Below are 20,684 nucleotides of genomic sequence, written 5' to 3'. Positions count from 1 at the left end.
AGCTATCAGTATTAATTTTAATAGTTTTTAGAACGTAAATGGAATTATTAAGCAATATAGCGATCATAGCGCTACTCATATTGTAGCAACATCAATGCATACCAGTCTATGATATATCTGCGATGGTGTACTAGTCGCCATAGAACTCATAAAATTGCTTGAAGTACTCGATGAATTTCGGGTAAGTTTATTCATTAATTCATGTCGATGTATTGATAATTAAAATTAACATTTAATGTTTTATTTAAAAGTTCAAACAGTATTTACAAAAAATATTTTGTAGACATCGTTCTGAATGACCTTTTTATGAGTATCAGAATCGAACCGACAATTTTTTTTATACATACAAAATGAAATATTCATTGATAATAAAAAAATATTATATATGAAATTCTTTAAATTGCTAAAAAATTGTAATATTAAAACAAGTAAAAATTATTTTTATAAAATATATTTAATTATAAAATTATAACATTAGAATTAATATGCCGACTTATGAAATTGACAGTTCGTAATAATTGAAGTTAAAAAGCTTTTCTATTTATTTTTTTTTTATTTAATAAATTTAATTTCTGAATATTATTCTTTTTTATTATAGGTATTTAAAGATTTTCTTTGCTTCTAATGAAGCTCATTTTACATAACAAATGACAGATGGATAAAACTAAGTTTTATAAATTAACTTCTACTTCCACTATATGATCAAACGATCAGAATAAATATTATTTGTATATTGGAATACTAAGCATTATCAAGATGAATATTAATTCAATAGGCATAGTTGATCTGTTTAATTTATTGGAATCCAACAAACTTGGGGAGGTAGAAGAAATTAAAAAAGTATTTCATGAACTTTTTTTGTGTAGTAAGTAAGGTTATAAATTTAAAGATATTTAATAATTTTGTTTTTCTTTTAATGATTTTTTAAAATTTTACAGCAAAAGACAATTGGCTGGTAAATGGTCTTTTCGATTATTATCTGTCCACGAATTCCTTAAGAGCTGTTGAGGTATTAGCTGGTGTTCGTGATCCACATGATAAGCATCTTTTAGATCGTTTATCAGAAGCTCTTTCTAAATCTGGAAGTAGCAGCCAAAGAATTCAAACTCTTACTTTATTAGGTCATATTGCCCGTCGTCAGCCAACTTGGTTATACAAGCTTGCGAGTCATACTTTATTTCGGGATTTACTTAAGTTACTTAAGGTAGAATTAAATTTTAACAAATAAATAAATTTGTTGAATAACAATCAATTTTATAATTTTAGATGGAAGCAGATACATTATCTCTTATGAGTGCACTTTTACTCTTAGTAATGTTATTGCCAATGTTACCTGCTGCTTTAGGGCCATATCTTTCAGAAATTTTTGAAGTATTTGGTCGATTGGCCTCTTATTATCATCATCAATCATCATCCATATTTTCATCTCCTATGCATTTTACTTCAAAAACAATAACAGGGACAATAGATAAAAATCATTTATATTTATTACATTTGCAAGTAAGTATATTTATATTATTATAGTAGATTAATATTATTTATAAATAAGAGAAGATAAGTAATATTTTTTAAATTTTTTGTAGGTTGGACTATATAGTTTATTTCACAGATTGTATGCCATGTATCCTTGTAACTTTATTTCATATTTAAAACAACAATACATTCAACGAGATCAATTAGCTACTTTTACTCATACAATTAGACCAATGTTAGATTCAGTGCGTATGCATCCTTTACTTGTTACTGCTTCTAAGGATACAGAGATTTCTGCTGCTAGGTATTTTTTATTACAAAAAATCCTAACTTAGAAAAAAGATTTTATTATATTATAAAAAAAAATATTTATTGTGTATTTCATTATTTTTTAGATGGAAAAAAATGGAGCATCATGATATTATGGCAGAATGTGGTCGTTTTACATTGGACAAATGTCGAGAAGAAGTATTTCGTACTACAAATTCACGTTCTACGCCACCTTTAGGTTTGTAAGTTTTATTAAAGAAATATACATATAATTATGAATGTAGTTATACTATCAATATATATTCCAGATTATTCTTCTATGTGTGCTCCAATAAACATAAGTGGAGGAATAGCACCATCAGAAATCAGTAATGGTGAAGATGATACATTCTGGTCACCGAGTATGGTAGTACCACCACATAGTCCTCAGTTTCCAGTTACATCTCATGAACAACGATCCACTCCATCAACACCTAATAATAATAGAAGTGGTACATCTCCACCAGAAGCTGCAGTTGAAGCCACTCCAGAAACAACTCCTGTTAAGGTATGTTTAAGAATTTCCAAGAAAAAAATAAATCGAAATTATGCTTATAATTTTATTATTTAGGATTTACGAAAATTATCAACGAGGCAAGTACCTACTGGTTCTGTCGCAGTTCGTGCTCTTACTGCATTTGGTAATGGTACAGTAGGTTCAAATTCACGACCATCTACACCGATTCCTTTAAATCCGTCTATGTCTGGCTCTTTAATTGGAAGTGGAAATGCAACCAATGCACATGGTTTTTTTTCGCACAAGCTAAGTAAAATTATCGCAGATAGACAAACTATCGCTCAACAAAAGTCAACTATTAACATCGATGAAGATGGAAAATTTTCAGAAATGAATACACAGAATGGGAAAAACGATTCTTGGCAAGAAGATCAAGAGGTTCTGTATTTTATATACTTTTGTATGTAAGAATATTGTATATTAACAAATATTGGTATATATGTTTCTACAGCATTCTATTGTGCAGGTTTTAGAAATTGTAAGCTCTCAAACGACTGGAAAATTGGAAAGTTCAAAATATTTTGAACAACAAGAACATCATAATGAAAAAATGCAAAATGCTATTGCAGATTTATCTCAAAAAGTTTATCAGCTTCGTTTGTATTCTCAAACAAGTCAAATTTCAACACATTTAAATTTAAATTCTTTTTTTAAAGTGAGATATTTTTATCAGTATATTTAATATTTAATATTTTTTATAATATATATTTAATATTTTTTACAAAGCAAAAAAGAAATTTCAATATGATAAAAATATATATATACATTTATAGATTAGAAAAAGCAAATCTTGTCCTGATATCAAAGTTCAAAAACAAATTATTGATGATAAACGAGATATAATGAAAATAATAGCAACAAAAAAATTAGAAGAAACGGGAACACAAACTTTCGATTTGCTTCCATATGAATATTTATTGTTAGGAATTCTGGATCAAAAAAATGAAATGAATTTACAAAAGCATTCGTCTCAAGATACAGAACTTAGATTGTCACCAACTGCAATGCTTGATCGATATGTCGAAGCTTGTACGCATTCTGGTAACTATTATAATGACAAAATGAACAATATAAAATAAAATTCAATAAAACAAATTTTATTTTTAGTCAATAGAAATTTTATAAAATATTTTTCTTCAAAGGGACTAATGCAATTAAACAGAAACAAAGAAAAGAAAATGATGGAGAAGATGAGATAGGAGAAGAAGATGTATTTGATATTGAATGTGCAAATCAGTTATTACAGCTTATGCAAATGCAACTTCAATTTGAACGGCAGCGTAGAGAAGTTCACGCTGAACGTAATCGAAGACTTCTTGGTAAATTGAGAGATTCACGTGCATTAGAAGAACATAATTATGCTTTGGTCAGTTGAAATTATTTATTCAAAATAAGATTTGATATCATTTTTAATTAATTATTGTTAAATACAAAATTCTTATCACGTAGACTGATCGTTTGAAAATAATGGAAAAAGAAGTAGAAAGCTTAAAAATTGAATTAGAGCGTAATAAAAAAGAAGCTTGCCAAACTGAAGATCAATATAAAGATGCATTACACCACTGGCAAACTAAGGTAAAATTAATGAAAATTCCATTAATTTTATCGATTTTATTATTAAAAAAAATTTATATAATAATATAATTAATAACGTACAGTGTATCGAAGAGCAACGACAAAATCAAATAATAAAAGATCGTCTTGAATCTGTTGAACTTGAATTAAAAAATGAACAAAAAAAAGTAGCAGACTATGAACGGCAGATTCGTTCTACGGAGGCTTCTCTGTTCGATGCAGGTCATCAACTAAGAGTAGCTTTAAAAGCTGCAAATCGTAGTAAAGAATTAGAACGTAATCTTGATATTATACAGAAAAAATTTCTTCTACTTAGAGAGGTAATATTTTTAAAAATTTTATATATTTTTACATAATATCAAATTTATTTTTGTATCTATAGGCACAAGTAAAATTACAAGAAAGTACAAGTGGTCCTTCACCAATGACAAAGCAAGAAATAATACAAATACAAAAATCATATTCAGAAGAATTAACTAGTAAGTAAATTTCAATTATTTAAAATTAATTTTAGAAATATATTATAAATAACTAATATAAATGATATTATGATAGATTTACGACGACAATTGGAATCGCGAACATCTTTTGTAGAAGCTTTGAAAATACGTTTAAGTGAACTAGAAAACAAAGAAGCGCGAAAAGAAGCGCAACTTGTAGAACTTCAACGGCTTTTACAAGAAACAAAAGATCAACATGAAGCCGAATTGGAAGCCGTTGAATCAAAATATAAAGCACAAGCTGAAATCAATCTTCTTCTTGAAAGCCGTATACTTGAATTTCATGGAACATTAGAATCAGCAACTTGCAGTAATACTACTGTAAACAATCTAGCATCTTCAGCATCACCTAAAGAAAGATCACCTCCATTGTCAGCTAGTTTAGCTTCTTCTAGTGAGGGAAGTCTTGCCTTTATTCATTCAAGTACTGGAATAATAATGAATGACTGCTGTGATACCGCAGGCGAAATTTCTAATCTTCAAGCTATTGTCGAACCTGTGCCAAGCCAGGCTACATCACCATCTCGTCAAAATCGGAATCCTAAACAAGACTAACGCTACGCAAATCTGATATCTTTTCGCATGCAGTTATTCTTTTTTGCACGCGTACAACTGTTATCCAGTGACGTGGTATTAAATCAGAAGAAAGTTATTTGTAGCTTTTTATCTACATATTATGCAGAATTCATAAAAATATTATTATCGCGTGATTTCGATAAATAATTGAAAATATACTGGTAATTAATAAAATTACTAGCATGATATATATAATTTCACTCTTAAAAAATGAATTCACAATGAATAAATGGTTGAGATATTTTGTGAGCAATTTTATATGTCTCAACTGTTAAACACATCCTTGTATTACTTCCCCTTATTAAGATATATTTTATTCATCATTTTTATATATGAATTTCTTTAATGAATTAAGAAAAAAATTACTTCAATCTAAAAAAAATGTATATATTATAGAGCATAATAAGATTTTTACAACTACCATATATAATACTGAATAATTAATATTTGCCTATAAAAATGAGTCACGAATATGTTAAGACCTAAAATATCCGATAATAAGAAAAATATGTTTTTTACTTGTTCAATTAAAATCATATCTAAGTGAACAAACAATGAATATATCAATTTTCTATAACAAAAACACTGCCATTTTTCTTTTATTAATAAGTTTGTAATTCGCGACTCATAGTCATAAGAATTGCATCATCTGGATTAGCATAATTCGCCAAATCTGGAAAAAATCAACAAAGAAAAAATATTTTTCTTCAATTAAAAAAGATTTTTTTAAATATCGAAAATTATTTTGGTTAATATTACTTATATATTTACATAATCGTTACTCACGATTATGACCTGTATGTATCGGTGATATCTTAAGTTTTCGTAATAACAGTTGAATGAGCCAGAAACAAAGTAACCACAGTAATGCACCTACTGAAAATACCCTTAATGTTACAACACCTCCATATGTATCTATTAACCATCCACATATAAAACTACCACTTGATACTCCTGAAAATAATTATTAATGTATAGATATTGATTATTTATGAATTAAGTTACAATTAGTTAACTTTTTTTTTAATTTAATATTACTAACCAATTCCTTCAAATATAGCACCGATAAATCCTTGTATAGTAGCTTTAGTACCAGATGGCGTTATTTTATCACCATATGATACCATTGTAGGCCAGCAAAGACCTACAGTAGGTCCATGAAGTATTTCAATAATTAAAAACCACCATGGATTTGATACAGTACTATATGCCATAAATCTATAAAAATAATATGATTATGAATGAAATAATAGAAAGAAATTTAGAAATACTTAAAAGAAATTTTATTACTTACCTAATTGCATAAATCAGTAAAACTAAACTCATAACATTTACATGACCTAATTTTCGTAGTACATTTCCTGAGATGAAATTAAATGGTAGTTCTCCTAAAAAACACTGTACACCAGTCAAAAGCCCTTGTAAAGTTTTCAGATGTGTTATTTGAAAACTAGAGTTTGCTAGGTCTTCAGTATACCAAAATAGAAAATTCCACACTACACTAGTACACATTCCAGTTCCTATACACCACCATCCAAATGCCAAAACATTGCCTTCTCTAAGAATGGTGAATAGTTCCAATAATATTGAAGGTTCATCCTCAGAGTATTCTGGACTTTTCTGTAATGATACTGCTTTCTCCCATTACCTGCCAATTTTTTATTCTTTTGATAAGTAAGAAGTATCAAACTTCTGTACTATCTAAATTTCTATCTATTCTTAACATCATATATGTTAAAAAACTGTACCTTTCTTAAAGTTGTAGATACAATAATATCAAAAATCATAATGATCAACATAATATAAAATATACAAGTATAATCTTTTTGAAGCTTTCCTGCACTAAATATATCTACAAGATATCCTGCGCTTATTCCAAAAATACCAAAACCAATACTACCCCACATTTTTTGTTTTCCATACTCATTTCTTCTTTCATTTCCTATAATATAAAATTATAAAAAAAATTAAATATTTAATAATAAACATAATATATATGCTACTAACCAAGAAGATTAAAACATATAGCATCTGTTATGCTAACTATAACTGCCATTCCAATCCAACTTATTACAGTTGCCCATAAAAATGAATAAAATTGGTATGTTGAATTCTGTGTAGAATTCTCAGAAACATCAATTTCATACAATAGTTGATTAAAGATTGGGTTATCATAACATGTAGCTATACATGATGTTCTCACATGATGTTTACAAGCTGGTTTGTATATTGCACCATCTGAGAATTGAGCAGTAAAAATACGTATATACATACAATTATTTATCTGTAAAATAAAGAATTTAAATATTTCTTATTTAAATAAACAATTATAAATAATTATTTGCGAAATATCTTACATAGAAATCATGAAATATATCAAATGTTAAAGTAAAATTAAATGTATCTGTATCCAAAATAGTACTTGAATTTTCTAATTCACAAAAATGAGGTACTTTCCAATATGAACAGATTTCTAAATAAATTTCTTTCGTGGCTTTACAAGATACCTAAAAAAATACCATCATACAAAATAATATTATTATAATAATATATTAAAAGATTAAAATATATTATATGAAATGTTTATAAATAAATTATAAAAATATTATACCTGACACGATTCATTTAAGTGAAGCTCTGTTATTACATCTTGTATAATTTTATCAGAAAATCCATGTTTCGAACACATTTCTAAAGTTGCTTCACCATTACAAGTAAGATAAACATTTGCTTTATTATGTATTTCAGGTATAAAATATATTGTGAACAAAGCTATTGCAACTATAACTTGAAATATTAAAAATAATATTTTATGAATTTTAAATTTGTCAGCCAATGCTCCAAATAAAGGTTTTGCTATTAAACCAGAAATTGGTAATATTGTATATATTGTGCCTACTAAAAAGCCAGAAAATCCTAATTGTTTTGCTATTGTTGGTAAGAATGGCACTATTGGTCCAGTAGCTAAAAGATAAAAAATATAATTTTGTATAATATTTTACAAAATTCAATATTCAAATTTTAATAAAATTAATTAATATAATATTACCTGCATTAAATAAAAAATAATGTGCTTTTATTGGTAGCAATCTGTTATTTATATTTTCAAACATTTTAGAATTCTGTCACAAATTAAAAATAAATATAAATTACCACCTGCAAATAATATACATTTTTAAAAAATTGTTTTAATTTTTATATTTTTTGAAGTAAATAAAATGATTAATTAATATGATTAATTATTATTAATTAAAACAAATTCATATATTTAAATGTATCATATATAAAAGATTATATTTATTAATAATAAAATAAAATAGAATTAATTTTTTTAAGTTTTAAGACTTTGTACATATAATATATTTATAACAAAAATTTTTACATTATCTTATAAATGATCTAACATGTACTTTGTTCAGAAATATTTTATTAAACTACCTTTTATTAAAAATATGAATCCCACTTGCTGAATGTGCAATTTTTTTATGAATCATAAAATATAGATATCATTGAATAGAAACTTATCGATATTATTCAGATTCCTTGTATATTATTGTGATATTATTAAATTTTTTATAATTATGATTATAAAAATTTGATAAAGATATGATTATATAAATTTGATATTATGTAATATTATAAATTTGGTGTGATTTAGTTCCAAAAATTTTTACAAATTGCAATTAATTTTTTTCTAAATGTTTCTAAATGTATATTTTCTATAATGTTAATCAATAAGAAATTATAGATTTCGATAACAATATGTATATAATAATATTTGCAACAATATTGATCACATCGGATTATTAATTCTTATTAAAATTAACACTTTCACTGAATTAAAAATTTTTATTAAAATGATTGAATAGATGATATACAACTATATTTATTAATTTGTAGTAAAAAGATATTATTCAATATATACAGATGAAATACAATATAGATCATAAAAGAAATATAGAATAGACACGACATGCGATGTTTTAAGAATTTGCCTTTGAGCCATCTGTTTTTTTTTTAGTATTTTCATGTTACATGCATCATTATCGATTCAAAATGGAATTAGATAACGACGCTACTATGGTTAACTGCTAAAAAGAATTGTAATTAAATATGTCACATGCGACATTATCGATTTAGAACGAAATTAGATAGCAACGCTATTTAGAGAACGAGAGGAATTGTAATTAAATCATATATTACCGTTAAATTGAATGTAATTTCTAAGCTTATCATTTTAAATTGTAAAAAGTAATATAAAATGTCTAAAATATTACAAAATATCTTATTCCTTTTCTGTAGCATGATATATAAATATATTAAATATGAAGATATTATTGCATGTTATTAACATGTTATTACATGTTAATAATTTATCACTTATTTAAATTATAAATTTTCTATAATAAAAATATTATCTGTTACAATTTAAATAAACATTTTAACTTTATAAAAAAATAATTATAACAAAAATTAAATAAAGAAATAGATAAACTATTATATTCAAAAATCGAACACAAGTTTGTAACAAACTGTGCTTTAATCTGTCTCATCGATACATTTACAATATACATTTACAATATATATGTATATATTTATAAGTTTTAATATACCGCGCTTCCTTTTTTATTTTTTCAGCAATAAGGTGGGTTAATGTATGATTGCGGTGTACATATTACACTTTATTTTATCTCATTCATAAGATACGACGCACATTCATACTAGCGCGCATACACACGATATACATACATCTTCCATTCTTACTATATTCTATAATTTCCCGTTATTTATTTTCTTTTAATCTTCGCGGACGATTCTACAATGTCCTTTGACTTTGCAGATCTTTCTTTACATCGAGCACATTGTCTATGAAGGATATGTAATTTTATATACAAAGAAACAAATTTCTAACTTACGCACTAACGAATCTATCTAACTCTACATAAGATACACCAGCAACAGTGCGCTCCATATCATACAAAAATTCTTTTGAAAATTAAAAGATACATAGGTTTTTTGAATGTCTAGCAGCTTTTGAATACAAAAAAAAGGGAAGCAACATATTTTCCACAGATAAAATAATTACGAATATGGCCATAAACGAACCATTATCTTTTTTATCTTAAAAAAAATTACATAAATCCTGTCTTGATAAATTGAGAAAAAAAGGACATTTTTAAGAGCGCAATAGATAGAGGAACTTTTGATAGAAGGTTACTTCCGGCACTAGCGACTGAACTTATATCTAAGTTGTCGACTAGTCATTAGAAAAAACTATCAAAAATTCCTACATAAAGTAGGCTTATTTTTTATATACATATAACTACATAATAGATTACCTATTAAAGGTAAACTTTGTTTCTAATATATCGTGTAAAAATGTCAAAGATTCATATTCGTATTTTTTGATAAAAAAAGGAAACAAATGCGAAAAGTGGGGAAGACAAGTCGGTGGAAAAACTATTTTGATTTCAGAGAGAGCTTTAAAAATTCGTTATTTGTAAGTCAATAAGTAAAATATTTACAAAAAAAAAAAAAAAAAAGAAAAAAAATAGAAAAAATAGAAAAAATAAACGATCAAAATTTTTTTTGATCGTATATTTTTTACTGTTTGATATTTATGAGTTTAATGTATTAACAATCTCAAGAAATGATAAAAATATTCTTCCATCCTTATAAATACAGTACCGAAATTTTTCGTCAAAAAAAAAGCCAAACAAACAAACAAAAAAAATAATAATAAAAAGAAAATAAAAAAATTAATAAAAATAAAACAAATGTCTGGAAAAACTATATCGCGTCCATTAACAAAAGATAAATGAATTGAATCATATAAAAAAATTAAAAAGAATCCATGATCCCATAATATATTTTGAAAATTCTTGTCCCTATCAATTAAACTAGAAAAATATCGGTACTGGCTTTTTTTTATCTCGAAGGAAGAAAATTTTTATTATTGTTGCACAGCGCGAGACGAGATTAAATAGAATAATATTTACAATCGCATTTTATATAATATTTTGATAAAATTTTTTTTTGCATCTCATAAGAGAACAAACAAAACATTATTTTTAAGATTAATATAATTCAATTAGATAAAAAAAGAAAGCTATATCGCTATATTAGCTATATTAGCTATATTAGCAATACCTCTCGTTTTAAATATTCATTCATTCTTAAAGAAATAATGCATCCACCGAAATGTCACATACAAATGTTCCGAAACAGCCATTACAAAGATTTTAACGGCTAAAGCCAGGACGGTCGATGATGATGGGGCGGCGGTTGAAGTGCATACAAGGAATGAATGTATTGTTGATAAGCAGTTGGATCCATCGTTAAATTTGGGCCATGCGGCGTGACGTAAGCCGACACTGGAGGTCCATAAGCTGCTGGTCTTTGAGCGGAATGAAGGAAAGGATGAGGCGGATAGTTTCTTGGCGGTTGATTGCTAAGTTTGTTACAAGCTTGCTGCGTAGCATCCGTGACCGGTGGAACTTGTTGTTGCTGCTGCTGTTGTTGCTGCCTGAGCGCCATACTGTAATAACTATTTGGATTTCGAAATTCATCCAAAAATGCAAATGCCGCTGCGGCTGCTGATGCGTCTTTATCGTAGAAAGGTGAACTAGTTGTGGTGCTAGTTGACGCAGCAAAATTGAAGGCACTCCCAGTTGGTGGGACCATAGTGGTGTTCTTCAGACCTATAGAATCCGCGGATGTTCCCGTATATTGTGGAAAACCAGGTATTCCTGTACCAGATTGTGGTTCTGTACTAACCACTGAAACGCTCGTCACGTTTTGTTGTTCTTGCTGTTGTTTACTCTTCCTACTTTTTTTCGTTTTTACAGGCGTGGATGTAGAACTAACAGACGACTCTCCACTCCTACGAGATGATGACATCGATAGAATACCTTGGGTATTCTTCGCGGCTGCTGTCTGCAAACTTTGAAGTAAATTTAAATCTAGTTCTGTGGCGCCAGAAGTTGGATTACGCGCATATGTTAAATGTTCCGGTTTCGTTGGTGGTGGTCGAGGAATGTTCAATAATTGTTGTTGCTCTTTACCTGTACGACCTACCAAACCTAGACCCAAACGAGCATATGCTGGATTTGTTGCTACGGAATCAGCCAAGTTCCCGACGAATGTAGTGTCAAATTGACTAGCTGAAACTGCATCTGGTTGCGGCAATGCCATTATAGGATCGAATCCGAATTGCTCTTGACCTGTTGTTCTTGCTGCGGTTTCCTGCGCCAAACCACGAGATGACTCTGCGGATGATTCATTATAAATACGTTTCTTTACAGGAGCCAAATTACTGGTCGAACTATTCGCTGTTCCGCTGTTGGCAACAGCTTTCGAATTAGCATCGAAATAATGTGGACTAGGATACACCGGTCTAGAATTTGACATCGGATAACCAGATGATTGGAAACCACTAGGATAAAGTGATTCATGTGGTGTTAAATTTTGCTGGAATGCTAAGATTTGCGATTGATCTTGAGTTGATCGTTGTTGAGTATATTTTTGAACATTTAGAGAATTGCTGAGATCGGTGAAACTGGGCCGTTCCTGAGATGATTGCTGCGACTGTTCCTGACCACCGTGCCTTGAAACAGATCTTTGGAGATCGATATTAGGATAATTATTTCCAAACGTTGGCGGATATTGATTTGGCGATTGATAGATCTGATGATTTGTATTCAAATTCAATGATGCAGCTTCTGAAGATACGGTAAAATTTCTTTGTTGTTCTATGTTCGATGACTTTTCAGTGCTACTAGATTTTAAATAATCCGTTCGATGCTCTGTTTCATTTAACGTCGATGATGCCGGTGATTGAATATAAGGATGATTCTGCTTGTATCCATGGGAGTAATTCGAAGGTGTCGAGGCAGTTTGCGGGTATTCTTCTGCGTTTTTAGAGTGTGATTGCGGTAAACTGTAATTTGTACTTTGCTGTGGAGACGGCTGTGAATAACTTGAGGGCTGTTGTGAAGATTGCGATGTCTGTGGTGTGCACATGGATTTCTGTTGAGGTGATGGTTGGGAATAAGTATGGGTTTGTTGAGGCGACGGCGCTGGTTGAGAATAATTGTGCGATTGCTGAGAAGATGGTGATGGCTGAGAATAGTTACGGGACTGTTGAGGAGATGGGGATGGTTGTGAGTAGTTACGAGATTGCTGAGGTGATGGCGAAGGTTGAGAATAATTGCTTGGTGGTGCTTGCTGAGGAGACATCTGAGAATAATTCTGTGATTTTTGAGGTGAATGTATCGAGTGCGAGTAATTGGTAGATTGTTGAGGAGAAGGCTGAGAATACTTAACTGCTTGTTGCGGAGATGGTTGAGAATAAGATGCATTTTGCGGAGAAGGTTGAGAATATGAGGGCGGTGCTTGTGGGGAATGTTGAGGAAACGTTTGAATTTGTTGAGGTGATGGTTGGGAATAATTTCGCGGTTGAGGAGATGGTTGAGAGTAACTCGCTGTGAGTGATTGAGGAGAAGATTGCGCATAATTGGAAGAATGTGTCTGAGACGATGGATGCGAAAAGTTTGAAGATTGAGATTGTTGAGGATACACAGGGGGAGGTTGAGGTGATGGTTGAGAGTAATTCGAAGGTGGTTGAGGTGATGGTTGAGAATAATTGGAAGGTGGTTGTGGTGATGATTGAGAATAACTGGAAGGAGGTTGTGGTGATGATTGAGAATAATTGGAAGGCGGTTGAGGTGACGGTTGAGAGTAATTGGAAGGTGGTTGCGGTGATGGTTGAGAATAACTAGAAGGTGGTTGAGGTGATGATTGAGAATAATTGGAAGGTGGTTGAGGTGAAGCTTGAGAATAATTGGAAGGTGGTTGAGGTGAAGCTTGAGAATAATTGGAAGGTGGTTGAGGTGAAGCTTGAGAATAATTGGAAGGTGGTTGAGGCGATGTTTGAGAATAATTCGTAGGTGGTTGTGGAGATTGTTGAGAATAATTTGATGGTGGTTGAGGGGACAATTGAGAATATCCGGATGATTGTTGCGGAGATTGTGCATATGGAGAATGTTGCTGTTGTGGGGATGATTGAGAATAATTTGGCGGTGCTTGAGGAGAAGCTTGAGAATATGGTGAATGTGGTTGTTGAGGCGAAGATTGAGAATAAGTGGCAGATTGCGGAGATGGCTGTGAATAATTGGCGGCATTTTGTTGCGGAGAAACTTGTGAATATTTGGGAGTGGAAGGTTGCTGAGGAGATGGTTGTGAATAATTTGATGGTGGCGGCTGAGGGGAAGGCTGTGGATATACTTGTTGTATAGGTTGTGGTGAATGCTGTGAATAAACTGGAGATTGATTTTGATTAGAAGACAATTGTTGATTATATGCTTCGTTTTGTGTAGAATTTTGAGAGAAATTAGTTTGCGGCGATCGTTGAGGAAATGTGGGTGATAATTGATGATATATTTCCCTAGAATTTTCCTGAGGTGATTTCTGGAACGTTTGATGCGATTGTTGGGCAGGTATTTGGTAGAGAGGTGCTTGTTCATATGATGATGAAGGATAAGCTGGAGATAAAGGGTGATTTTGTGGTGACGGAGTGGGAGGTAATTGAGCACTGTATCTTGGTGGTGTGGCATAATAAGGACTATTATAAGGGCTACTTCCTGTCGATAAAGCGTCCTGATAGAATCCAGCTCCTCTAATTTGCGGCTCAATCGAAGCCATTATAGGTTGTCCTTGTGGAGATCGACCTGAACGTCCAGGGGGTGACTCTTGGGAAAAACTCGAAACCGATTCACTTACACTACTACCACCAGTACTCATTCTTCTTTGTCTACCACAAAACACTTCCTGCAATTCACCATCCTTCTTTGTTATACCATCCTCTGATTCTTCATCTTTCTTTTTTAACTTTGGCGCTCCGAACGCTTTAAACCAAGCACTCAAATTTGGTGTCGCTGCTTTGGGTTTCTGCGTGTCCTTCACATTAGACTGATTATCTTTAGTTTCTTCTACGACCGTAGTTGTTTGCGTCGTTGTTATTCCTTGTGTGCTTTCTTCTTTCAGACTAGACACTGGGATTGCAGGAAGAGTATTGTGATCTTCTTCTTCATCGTCATTTGAAAAATTGGGATTGGGCGAGGAAACTAAACTCTTACAAATTAACTGAATGGAATCTACATTTTTCAAAACTGTTCCTAAACTAAGTTTCGGTTCTTCATCTGTATTCTTATTCGTTTGATCATTGTCGCTGGTCAACTGCACCGCTGTTTCGGTGGTATTAACATTAGGTAAATTTAATGGTTTTTTTAAAAGTAAATTTCCCTTACTTTTTCCAGGTTGTAAACGATCTATTGTACGTTGAATTTTTTTTGGTCTGGTAGGTCCATGAGGACCAAAAATTTTAATAGAACTTGGTCGTTTCCTAGGTGCTTCTACTTTTGGACCTGATCGGCCAGATTCAACGGATGAAGAATGAAATATTGGTGAATCGCTTCCTGAAGAAAATTCAGAAAGTCTTGGTGCGTCATCGAGCCATTTATTGATATCCTATTTGAAGATAAAAATAACATAAAATAAAATATTATAAAATAACTACAATTATTTAAATGAAACATAAAATATTCTTACATGAAGTGTTTGTTCTGTTGCTTGATTCAAGGCTTGCATGGAGCTTTCTTCTTTTCCAAATCCTTTGGTATGCTTTGATTGAGATACTTTTACTTTTTTCTCGGTGACTTCTTGGTCGTGAGTTATGAGGGAATCTTCGGTAGGAACTTTTTCTTCTTTTATTCCTTTTTTAAACTTTGGTCGTTTTACGCTGGCTTTATCGCTGTCGTGAAAGGTACTACCATTTGAAGGCACTTTTTTTGAATACATATTGTGAAGATCATTCTTCCCAGTTTTCTTTTGTTTCTCTTTCTCATTTTTCAATTTTTCTTCTCGTTGTCTCTCACTTATTTTATCTTTTAAACCATCCAATGATTCTATATCTTTATCACCTATAAATGCGGAAATCTTCTTAGATGTATGTGTTTCTTTCGAATCTATATCACTTTCTAGATCTATGTCTTTGGAATCTATTTCACTTGATATTTCTCCGTTTTTAAGTTCATCATTTTTTTGTTTTGATTTTTTCTCTTTATCTTTAACTCGACTTTTCTCAGACTTCTCATCGGATTTTAATATTTTCAACCCCGTTTTATCCTTTTTTCGATTTTTTTTGACCTTAACATGCTGTGTTTTCTCTTCTTTTTCCGGTACTGTTTCGTCTTCAAGAGATTCAGTTTTTTTCATTTTATTCGTCTTCGCTTTATCTGTAAATATTTCGGTATCTTCCAGTTCCTTCTTTTCAATCTTTCTACTTTTACTTTTTGCAACGACTAGGGGTTCATAATCTTCTTCGAAATCTTCCTTTCTCTTCTTATTTTCTTTTGATTCTTTTATCGGCCGTACATTTTCCATTTCTTTTTTTTGTTGATGACGTTCTTTACTAATTTTTTTATCTATCTTCTTAAGCTCTTCTGATTCTTTGGATGTTAGCTTTTTGGTTTTTAATAATAAATTATTCCCATCAGTATGTTTTCTTCTTTTTGATGTTATAATACTTGATTCAGACATTGCATCTTCGCTTTCTTGTTCTTCTTGTTCTTCTTCATTTACAGATTCTTCGTCTTTTGCTCTTTTGTTCTTTTTCTTTCCCCTCTTTTTCTTTGGAAGCTTATAATTTTTTCCTCGTTTTTCTTCTTCATCATTTTTATCATTTGTTTTGGATTTTCCTTTACTTTCAGATTTATATGATTTCGATTTTTTCGTAGATTTTTTCGAACGTTTTTTATTTTGATGAGGCGATGAAACACGAGAAGGACACGATGGAGATGCCGGAGTAGCAAGAAATGATTTCGGCGATGAAGGATCCTCATCGCTAGATGTTTCTGATTCCAAATAACGATTTACTGCTTTATCAAATGCCTCCTTAAGATTAAATGCCATTTCTGTATACTCTAGAATAAAAAGAAATATATTTAAGTTTGAAAATAATATATTATTAACAATATATAATATATTTTTTTGAAAATAAAAAAATACTAACCATTATCAGAACCATTATATTGCCTACAATTATCTACTATCAGTCGAAAATCACGTTTAAATTCACTTAGACTTTTATATAAACTATTTTCAAGTTTTTCTTCCATTGTACTAAGATCCATAGGTTTTCGTACCACGCTATAATATCTATATATAAAATAATAATAACAATAATATCAATTTCGAGTTTAAAATATAATAATATATATAATACCTTGGGGCATATTCTTCATCCACAGGATCAATAAATGGCCAAGCATCCACATGATCTTTAAGACTTTCAAGAACTTTATGCATTCCAACGCGACGTTCTTCTTCTTCAATTCCAAATGAGTAACCATACTTATATCCATAATTAGAAGATACATAATGTCCATCGCTATTGCTGCCAATCCCTTTCTTTTTTTCTAATCCCTCCACTTCATCCCTGGTATGAATCACAATCTGACCAACAGCTGAAGCCAACGAATTATTAGTTTGCCGTCCTTTCTTTTGAACTGGCGGAGAAGGTAAAGGCGGAGGTGTATCCTCTTTAACATAAACGTTCTTTGAATTTTGTGTCCCCTTTTTACTCCCTTTGTTTGTTTTAGTTTTGATCTTCGATCTAACCATGACTGTTTCCATCTGTGTCGTAGGTTCGTGACTTCGAAGTACACGTGAACTATTACGTTGTAACAATTTGCGTCTTTGTTGTTTTTCTTTTAAATCAAAAAGTTTAGGGATTTCGGGCATGAAATCCTCGGATAGAGTACGGTAAAGTTTACGTTCGGTATCGTACTCCTAAGTATTATAATAACATCGTTAGCAGAATCTAAGGAATAAAATAATTAATTCGTTTAATAGGACAATTACCGAATCACGAAATTTTTCAACTAGACGACTCCAATCCTGCTGAGTAAAGCAGACAACCTGCCAAACACTTTCTTTTCCTTCTCTCTGTATTAAACTGTCTTCCTTCTTCTCCTCCTCTTCCTCTTCCTCCTTCGCCACTCTGCTTCGTCGTCTTTTACGTTTTTTATCCCTAGGTTTACTTTTCTGTTTGTGTGAGATGCTGTTAGAAGTATCAATGTAGTCCTCCCTATATAATCGAGTGCCGTAAAAGTACCAATAGGCAGAATTCTTACGATCATGTCCTAAAGGTTCGACTCGCAGACTATCCGAGTCCAAATTATTTAATGATTGCTCCTAAAATTTACAAACGAAAATATTAGTATATTATGCCAACTTTATAAACAAAGTTTATAAACCAATTCATTTTTTAAACACATACCACGTCTTCAGCGTCAAGCCTGAAGTCACAAAGAGCACGTAAGATTTCTACTTTTTGACGAAGAGGTAATAATTCAAAATCTACATCTGTATTAAAAGGATTCTCACACTTGTATTCCTGAATATAATATGAAATAAAATTTTGTTTTAATGATAGATATATAAAATTAAATATAATTTTTAAATATAATTGAAAATATAAAAATAAAAAAACTAATTTACCTGACATTTCTTTCGAAAAAGTCTACGAAGAAACATTTGATAATTAAAGGTAGAGATGTCATTGCGAGTATCATTTGGTAAACAACCTTCAAGTAACCTGACTATTAATTCCTGTACTAAACGTCCTTCAGTTCCACCATCCGTTAATAAAGCTTCTTCAAGATCCTATAATAATACATAATTAATATATAAAATATATAAAAAAAGAATTGATGCAACCATGATAAAAAATGTCTTTAAAAACATAAAGCTGAAGCATGATGTATTTAATTTCCTGAAAGCTAAAGCAATATACTAACAAATTTCATGTATAATGCCTACTCGTAGGAGTCAACATTTAGGTAGGTACCTCAATATCAAAGTCCAGAAGATTGAAGGCAGCCCTAAATAATGAGCAGAAGTGTGCTATACTTGGCACCTCCCACCACGATTGAATGTCTAAAAAAATAAAGGAACAATTGAAAGTTCCTTGATATTATGTTCTTTTGATCTTTGGAATGCATGTTTTTCTTTCATATTTAAAATATTTCATTTAACCAAAAACATAATTAATAAATCTAAAGCTGTGAACATTAATATAGCTATATAATTATAATTTATATTATAAAGACAAATATGTATATGTATTAAAAAATAATTTATATTTTAATATTACTATAAATATGCATTAACACAAGAGTATTATAAATTATAATACAATACAATATTAATATAAATTATTATTATAATAAGTACATAGATAAGTGTATTTTAAATGATTTTAATATATTTAATTCAAAATACTGATAGTTATATTTACGATGCATTTTTTATTATTCTATTTCATTATAATTTTTTTTAATATTTTTTATAAACATATAAAACATAACTTTCTAATTTATATTATTTAAGTTATTTTATAACAGTTATTCTAAAAATAATATAAAAATTTTACTGAAAATTTAATTATCAATGTTCATATGATTCATATGATTCATATGATTAATATTTATAATTAAATATTTGAAAAATTATTTTTTAATGGCAATAAATTTACTAGCAAGAAAAAATGATTTTGAATTTCTTAAAGTAACATTTACATTAAATTTTAATTTTTAATAGAAATAACTTTTAAATATATATTTATATTATTAATAATATAATTTATTTATTTATAAAAATCAGAATAATATATTGTAAATAATTTTATTTATGTTTTATTTTTTCTTTTTTTATGTATAATTTTTACTATTAAAATGATAAATCATTAAATAATTAACTCATTATCATTAAGTAATTAAAATAAATATTTATAAAAAAAATTTTATTATAAAAAAATAAAAAGTTTTGAAAAGCTTTCCAAAATACGATAAAATAAAACACTTTCAACAATATTAATACAAATACAAATATAAATACGATCGTGCATTGATACCTTATGTAGAATGTAACACAATAGGGAAAAAAACAATGAAAATAATTCTGTTGCTAAACTTGGGGTCATTGACAAGAGCTCTCAATTGTAAGCATCGATCTTCCTAGTAGTATAGTGTAATAATTAAGAAAAGAAAAAAATTCATAAAGTATCTTATCATAATTCTTTCTCTTCATGACGAAAGGAAATGAAAGCTCACCTAAGATTCCGATGAAAGTGGGAAACATAACCCGTCCTGTGGCGGGCAAACCGGGCAAATCACGTCAGGGCGGATAAAAATTGTTAAAAACACTATGATGAAATACGTGTTGTTCTAGCCTTTTTTTTTAAATATAATTCAAATAGATAAAAAAAACGAAATCCAGAATGTAGAAACGATAATAGCCAAGCAAAACACTTTCGCTTGGCAAAGACGATCGTTTTTAAAATACCGGGATGCACATCAAAGGGATATGACACCCATAGTCTTCGTAGAGACAAAAGAGCGGGCAATCGCAATTCCACATAGCTTGTCCCGCCGCTAGCAAACGGACTCGAATAATGAAGTACATTCGTCCACTGGCAGCTCCCAAGGAATAACTATCGTCGATTTATTTTGGCACAACACTGCACGGGTTGCCAGCGATGCGCGCGACACTTGCAACCATTCTAATCGAGTAACAATCCAGTCTCAAAACAACCACTAATAAATTGCACATTCATTTGACGCAGTCACATCAACACAAATAGCGAGTGTCTATTGTCTATAAAATCTCGTTGA

At 30.1% G+C, this 20,684-nt stretch overlaps 3 protein-coding genes across 13 annotated transcripts; 1 reads left to right on the top strand and 2 right to left on the bottom strand.

Moving 5' to 3' along the window:
* The first annotated feature begins 42 nt into the window (after positions 1 to 42).
* On the top strand, positions 43 to 5,373 carry LOC107999398 (hamartin). 6 transcript variants are annotated; one of them, XM_062077338.1, is made up of 16 exons: positions 43 to 181; positions 599 to 865; positions 939 to 1,204; positions 1,267 to 1,500; positions 1,584 to 1,621; positions 1,703 to 1,777; positions 1,869 to 1,981; positions 2,052 to 2,290; positions 2,354 to 2,677; positions 2,766 to 2,954; positions 3,073 to 3,340; positions 3,442 to 3,665; positions 3,749 to 3,874; positions 3,958 to 4,194; positions 4,257 to 4,353; positions 4,430 to 5,373. In XM_062077338.1, exons 2-16 carry the CDS (start codon positions 757 to 759, stop codon positions 4,927 to 4,929), a joined length of 3,039 nt encoding a protein of 1,012 aa, XP_061933322.1. In that variant the 5' UTR covers positions 43 to 181; positions 599 to 756; the 3' UTR covers positions 4,930 to 5,373. The 6 variants fall into 6 exon arrangements, with proteins under 6 accessions (XP_061933322.1, XP_061933321.1, XP_028523233.1 ...); XM_062077337.1 differs by having other exon boundaries at positions 2,751 to 2,954; XM_028667432.2 differs by having other exon boundaries at positions 1,584 to 1,777; positions 3,073 to 3,328.
* LOC107999399 (major facilitator superfamily domain-containing protein 6) lies at positions 5,317 to 9,377 on the bottom strand. 4 transcript variants are annotated; one of them, XM_062077341.1, is made up of 10 exons: positions 8,389 to 9,377; positions 8,000 to 8,106; positions 7,562 to 7,914; positions 7,308 to 7,457; positions 6,958 to 7,234; positions 6,699 to 6,892; positions 6,245 to 6,570; positions 5,993 to 6,168; positions 5,710 to 5,904; positions 5,317 to 5,623 (listed from the first exon to the last, which is right to left on the bottom strand). In XM_062077341.1, the coding sequence occupies exons 2-9, from the start codon at positions 8,061 to 8,063 to the stop codon at positions 5,729 to 5,731; spliced, it is 1,716 nt and encodes a 571-aa protein (XP_061933325.1). In that variant the 5' UTR covers positions 8,064 to 8,106; positions 8,389 to 9,377; the 3' UTR covers positions 5,317 to 5,623; positions 5,710 to 5,728. The 4 variants fall into 4 exon arrangements, with proteins under 4 accessions (XP_061933325.1, XP_061933326.1, XP_061933324.1 ...); XM_062077342.1 differs by having other exon boundaries at positions 5,722 to 5,904; XM_062077340.1 differs by having other exon boundaries at positions 5,317 to 5,655; positions 5,737 to 5,904.
* Positions 9,378 to 9,471: 94 nt separating this feature from the next.
* LOC107999318 (mucin-2) lies at positions 9,472 to 20,264 on the bottom strand. 3 transcript variants are annotated; one of them, XM_017059045.3, is made up of 9 exons: positions 20,124 to 20,264; positions 18,860 to 18,948; positions 18,511 to 18,675; positions 18,290 to 18,406; positions 17,872 to 18,204; positions 17,234 to 17,799; positions 17,021 to 17,166; positions 15,559 to 16,931; positions 9,472 to 15,477 (listed from the first exon to the last, which is right to left on the bottom strand). In XM_017059045.3, exons 1-9 carry the CDS (start codon positions 20,149 to 20,151, stop codon positions 11,200 to 11,202), a joined length of 7,095 nt encoding a protein of 2,364 aa, XP_016914534.2. In that variant the 5' UTR covers positions 20,152 to 20,264; the 3' UTR covers positions 9,472 to 11,199. The 3 variants fall into 3 exon arrangements, with proteins under 3 accessions (XP_016914534.2, XP_016914535.2, XP_061933318.1); XM_017059046.3 differs by lacking the exon at positions 18,860 to 18,948 and having other exon boundaries at positions 20,124 to 20,258; XM_062077334.1 differs by lacking the exons at positions 18,290 to 18,406; positions 18,511 to 18,675; positions 18,860 to 18,948; positions 20,124 to 20,264 and having other exon boundaries at positions 17,234 to 17,830; positions 17,929 to 18,057.
* Between the last annotated feature and the right edge of the window lie 420 nt (positions 20,265 to 20,684).

Source organism: Apis cerana, linkage group LG7 (genome assembly GCF_029169275.1).
Source record: "Apis cerana isolate GH-2021 linkage group LG7, AcerK_1.0, whole genome shotgun sequence".
Classification (NCBI taxonomy): domain Eukaryota; kingdom Metazoa; phylum Arthropoda; class Insecta; order Hymenoptera; family Apidae; genus Apis; species Apis cerana.
The sequence above is the reverse complement of the archived record's forward strand: the minus strand, read 5'-3'. Positions and strand labels throughout refer to the sequence as shown.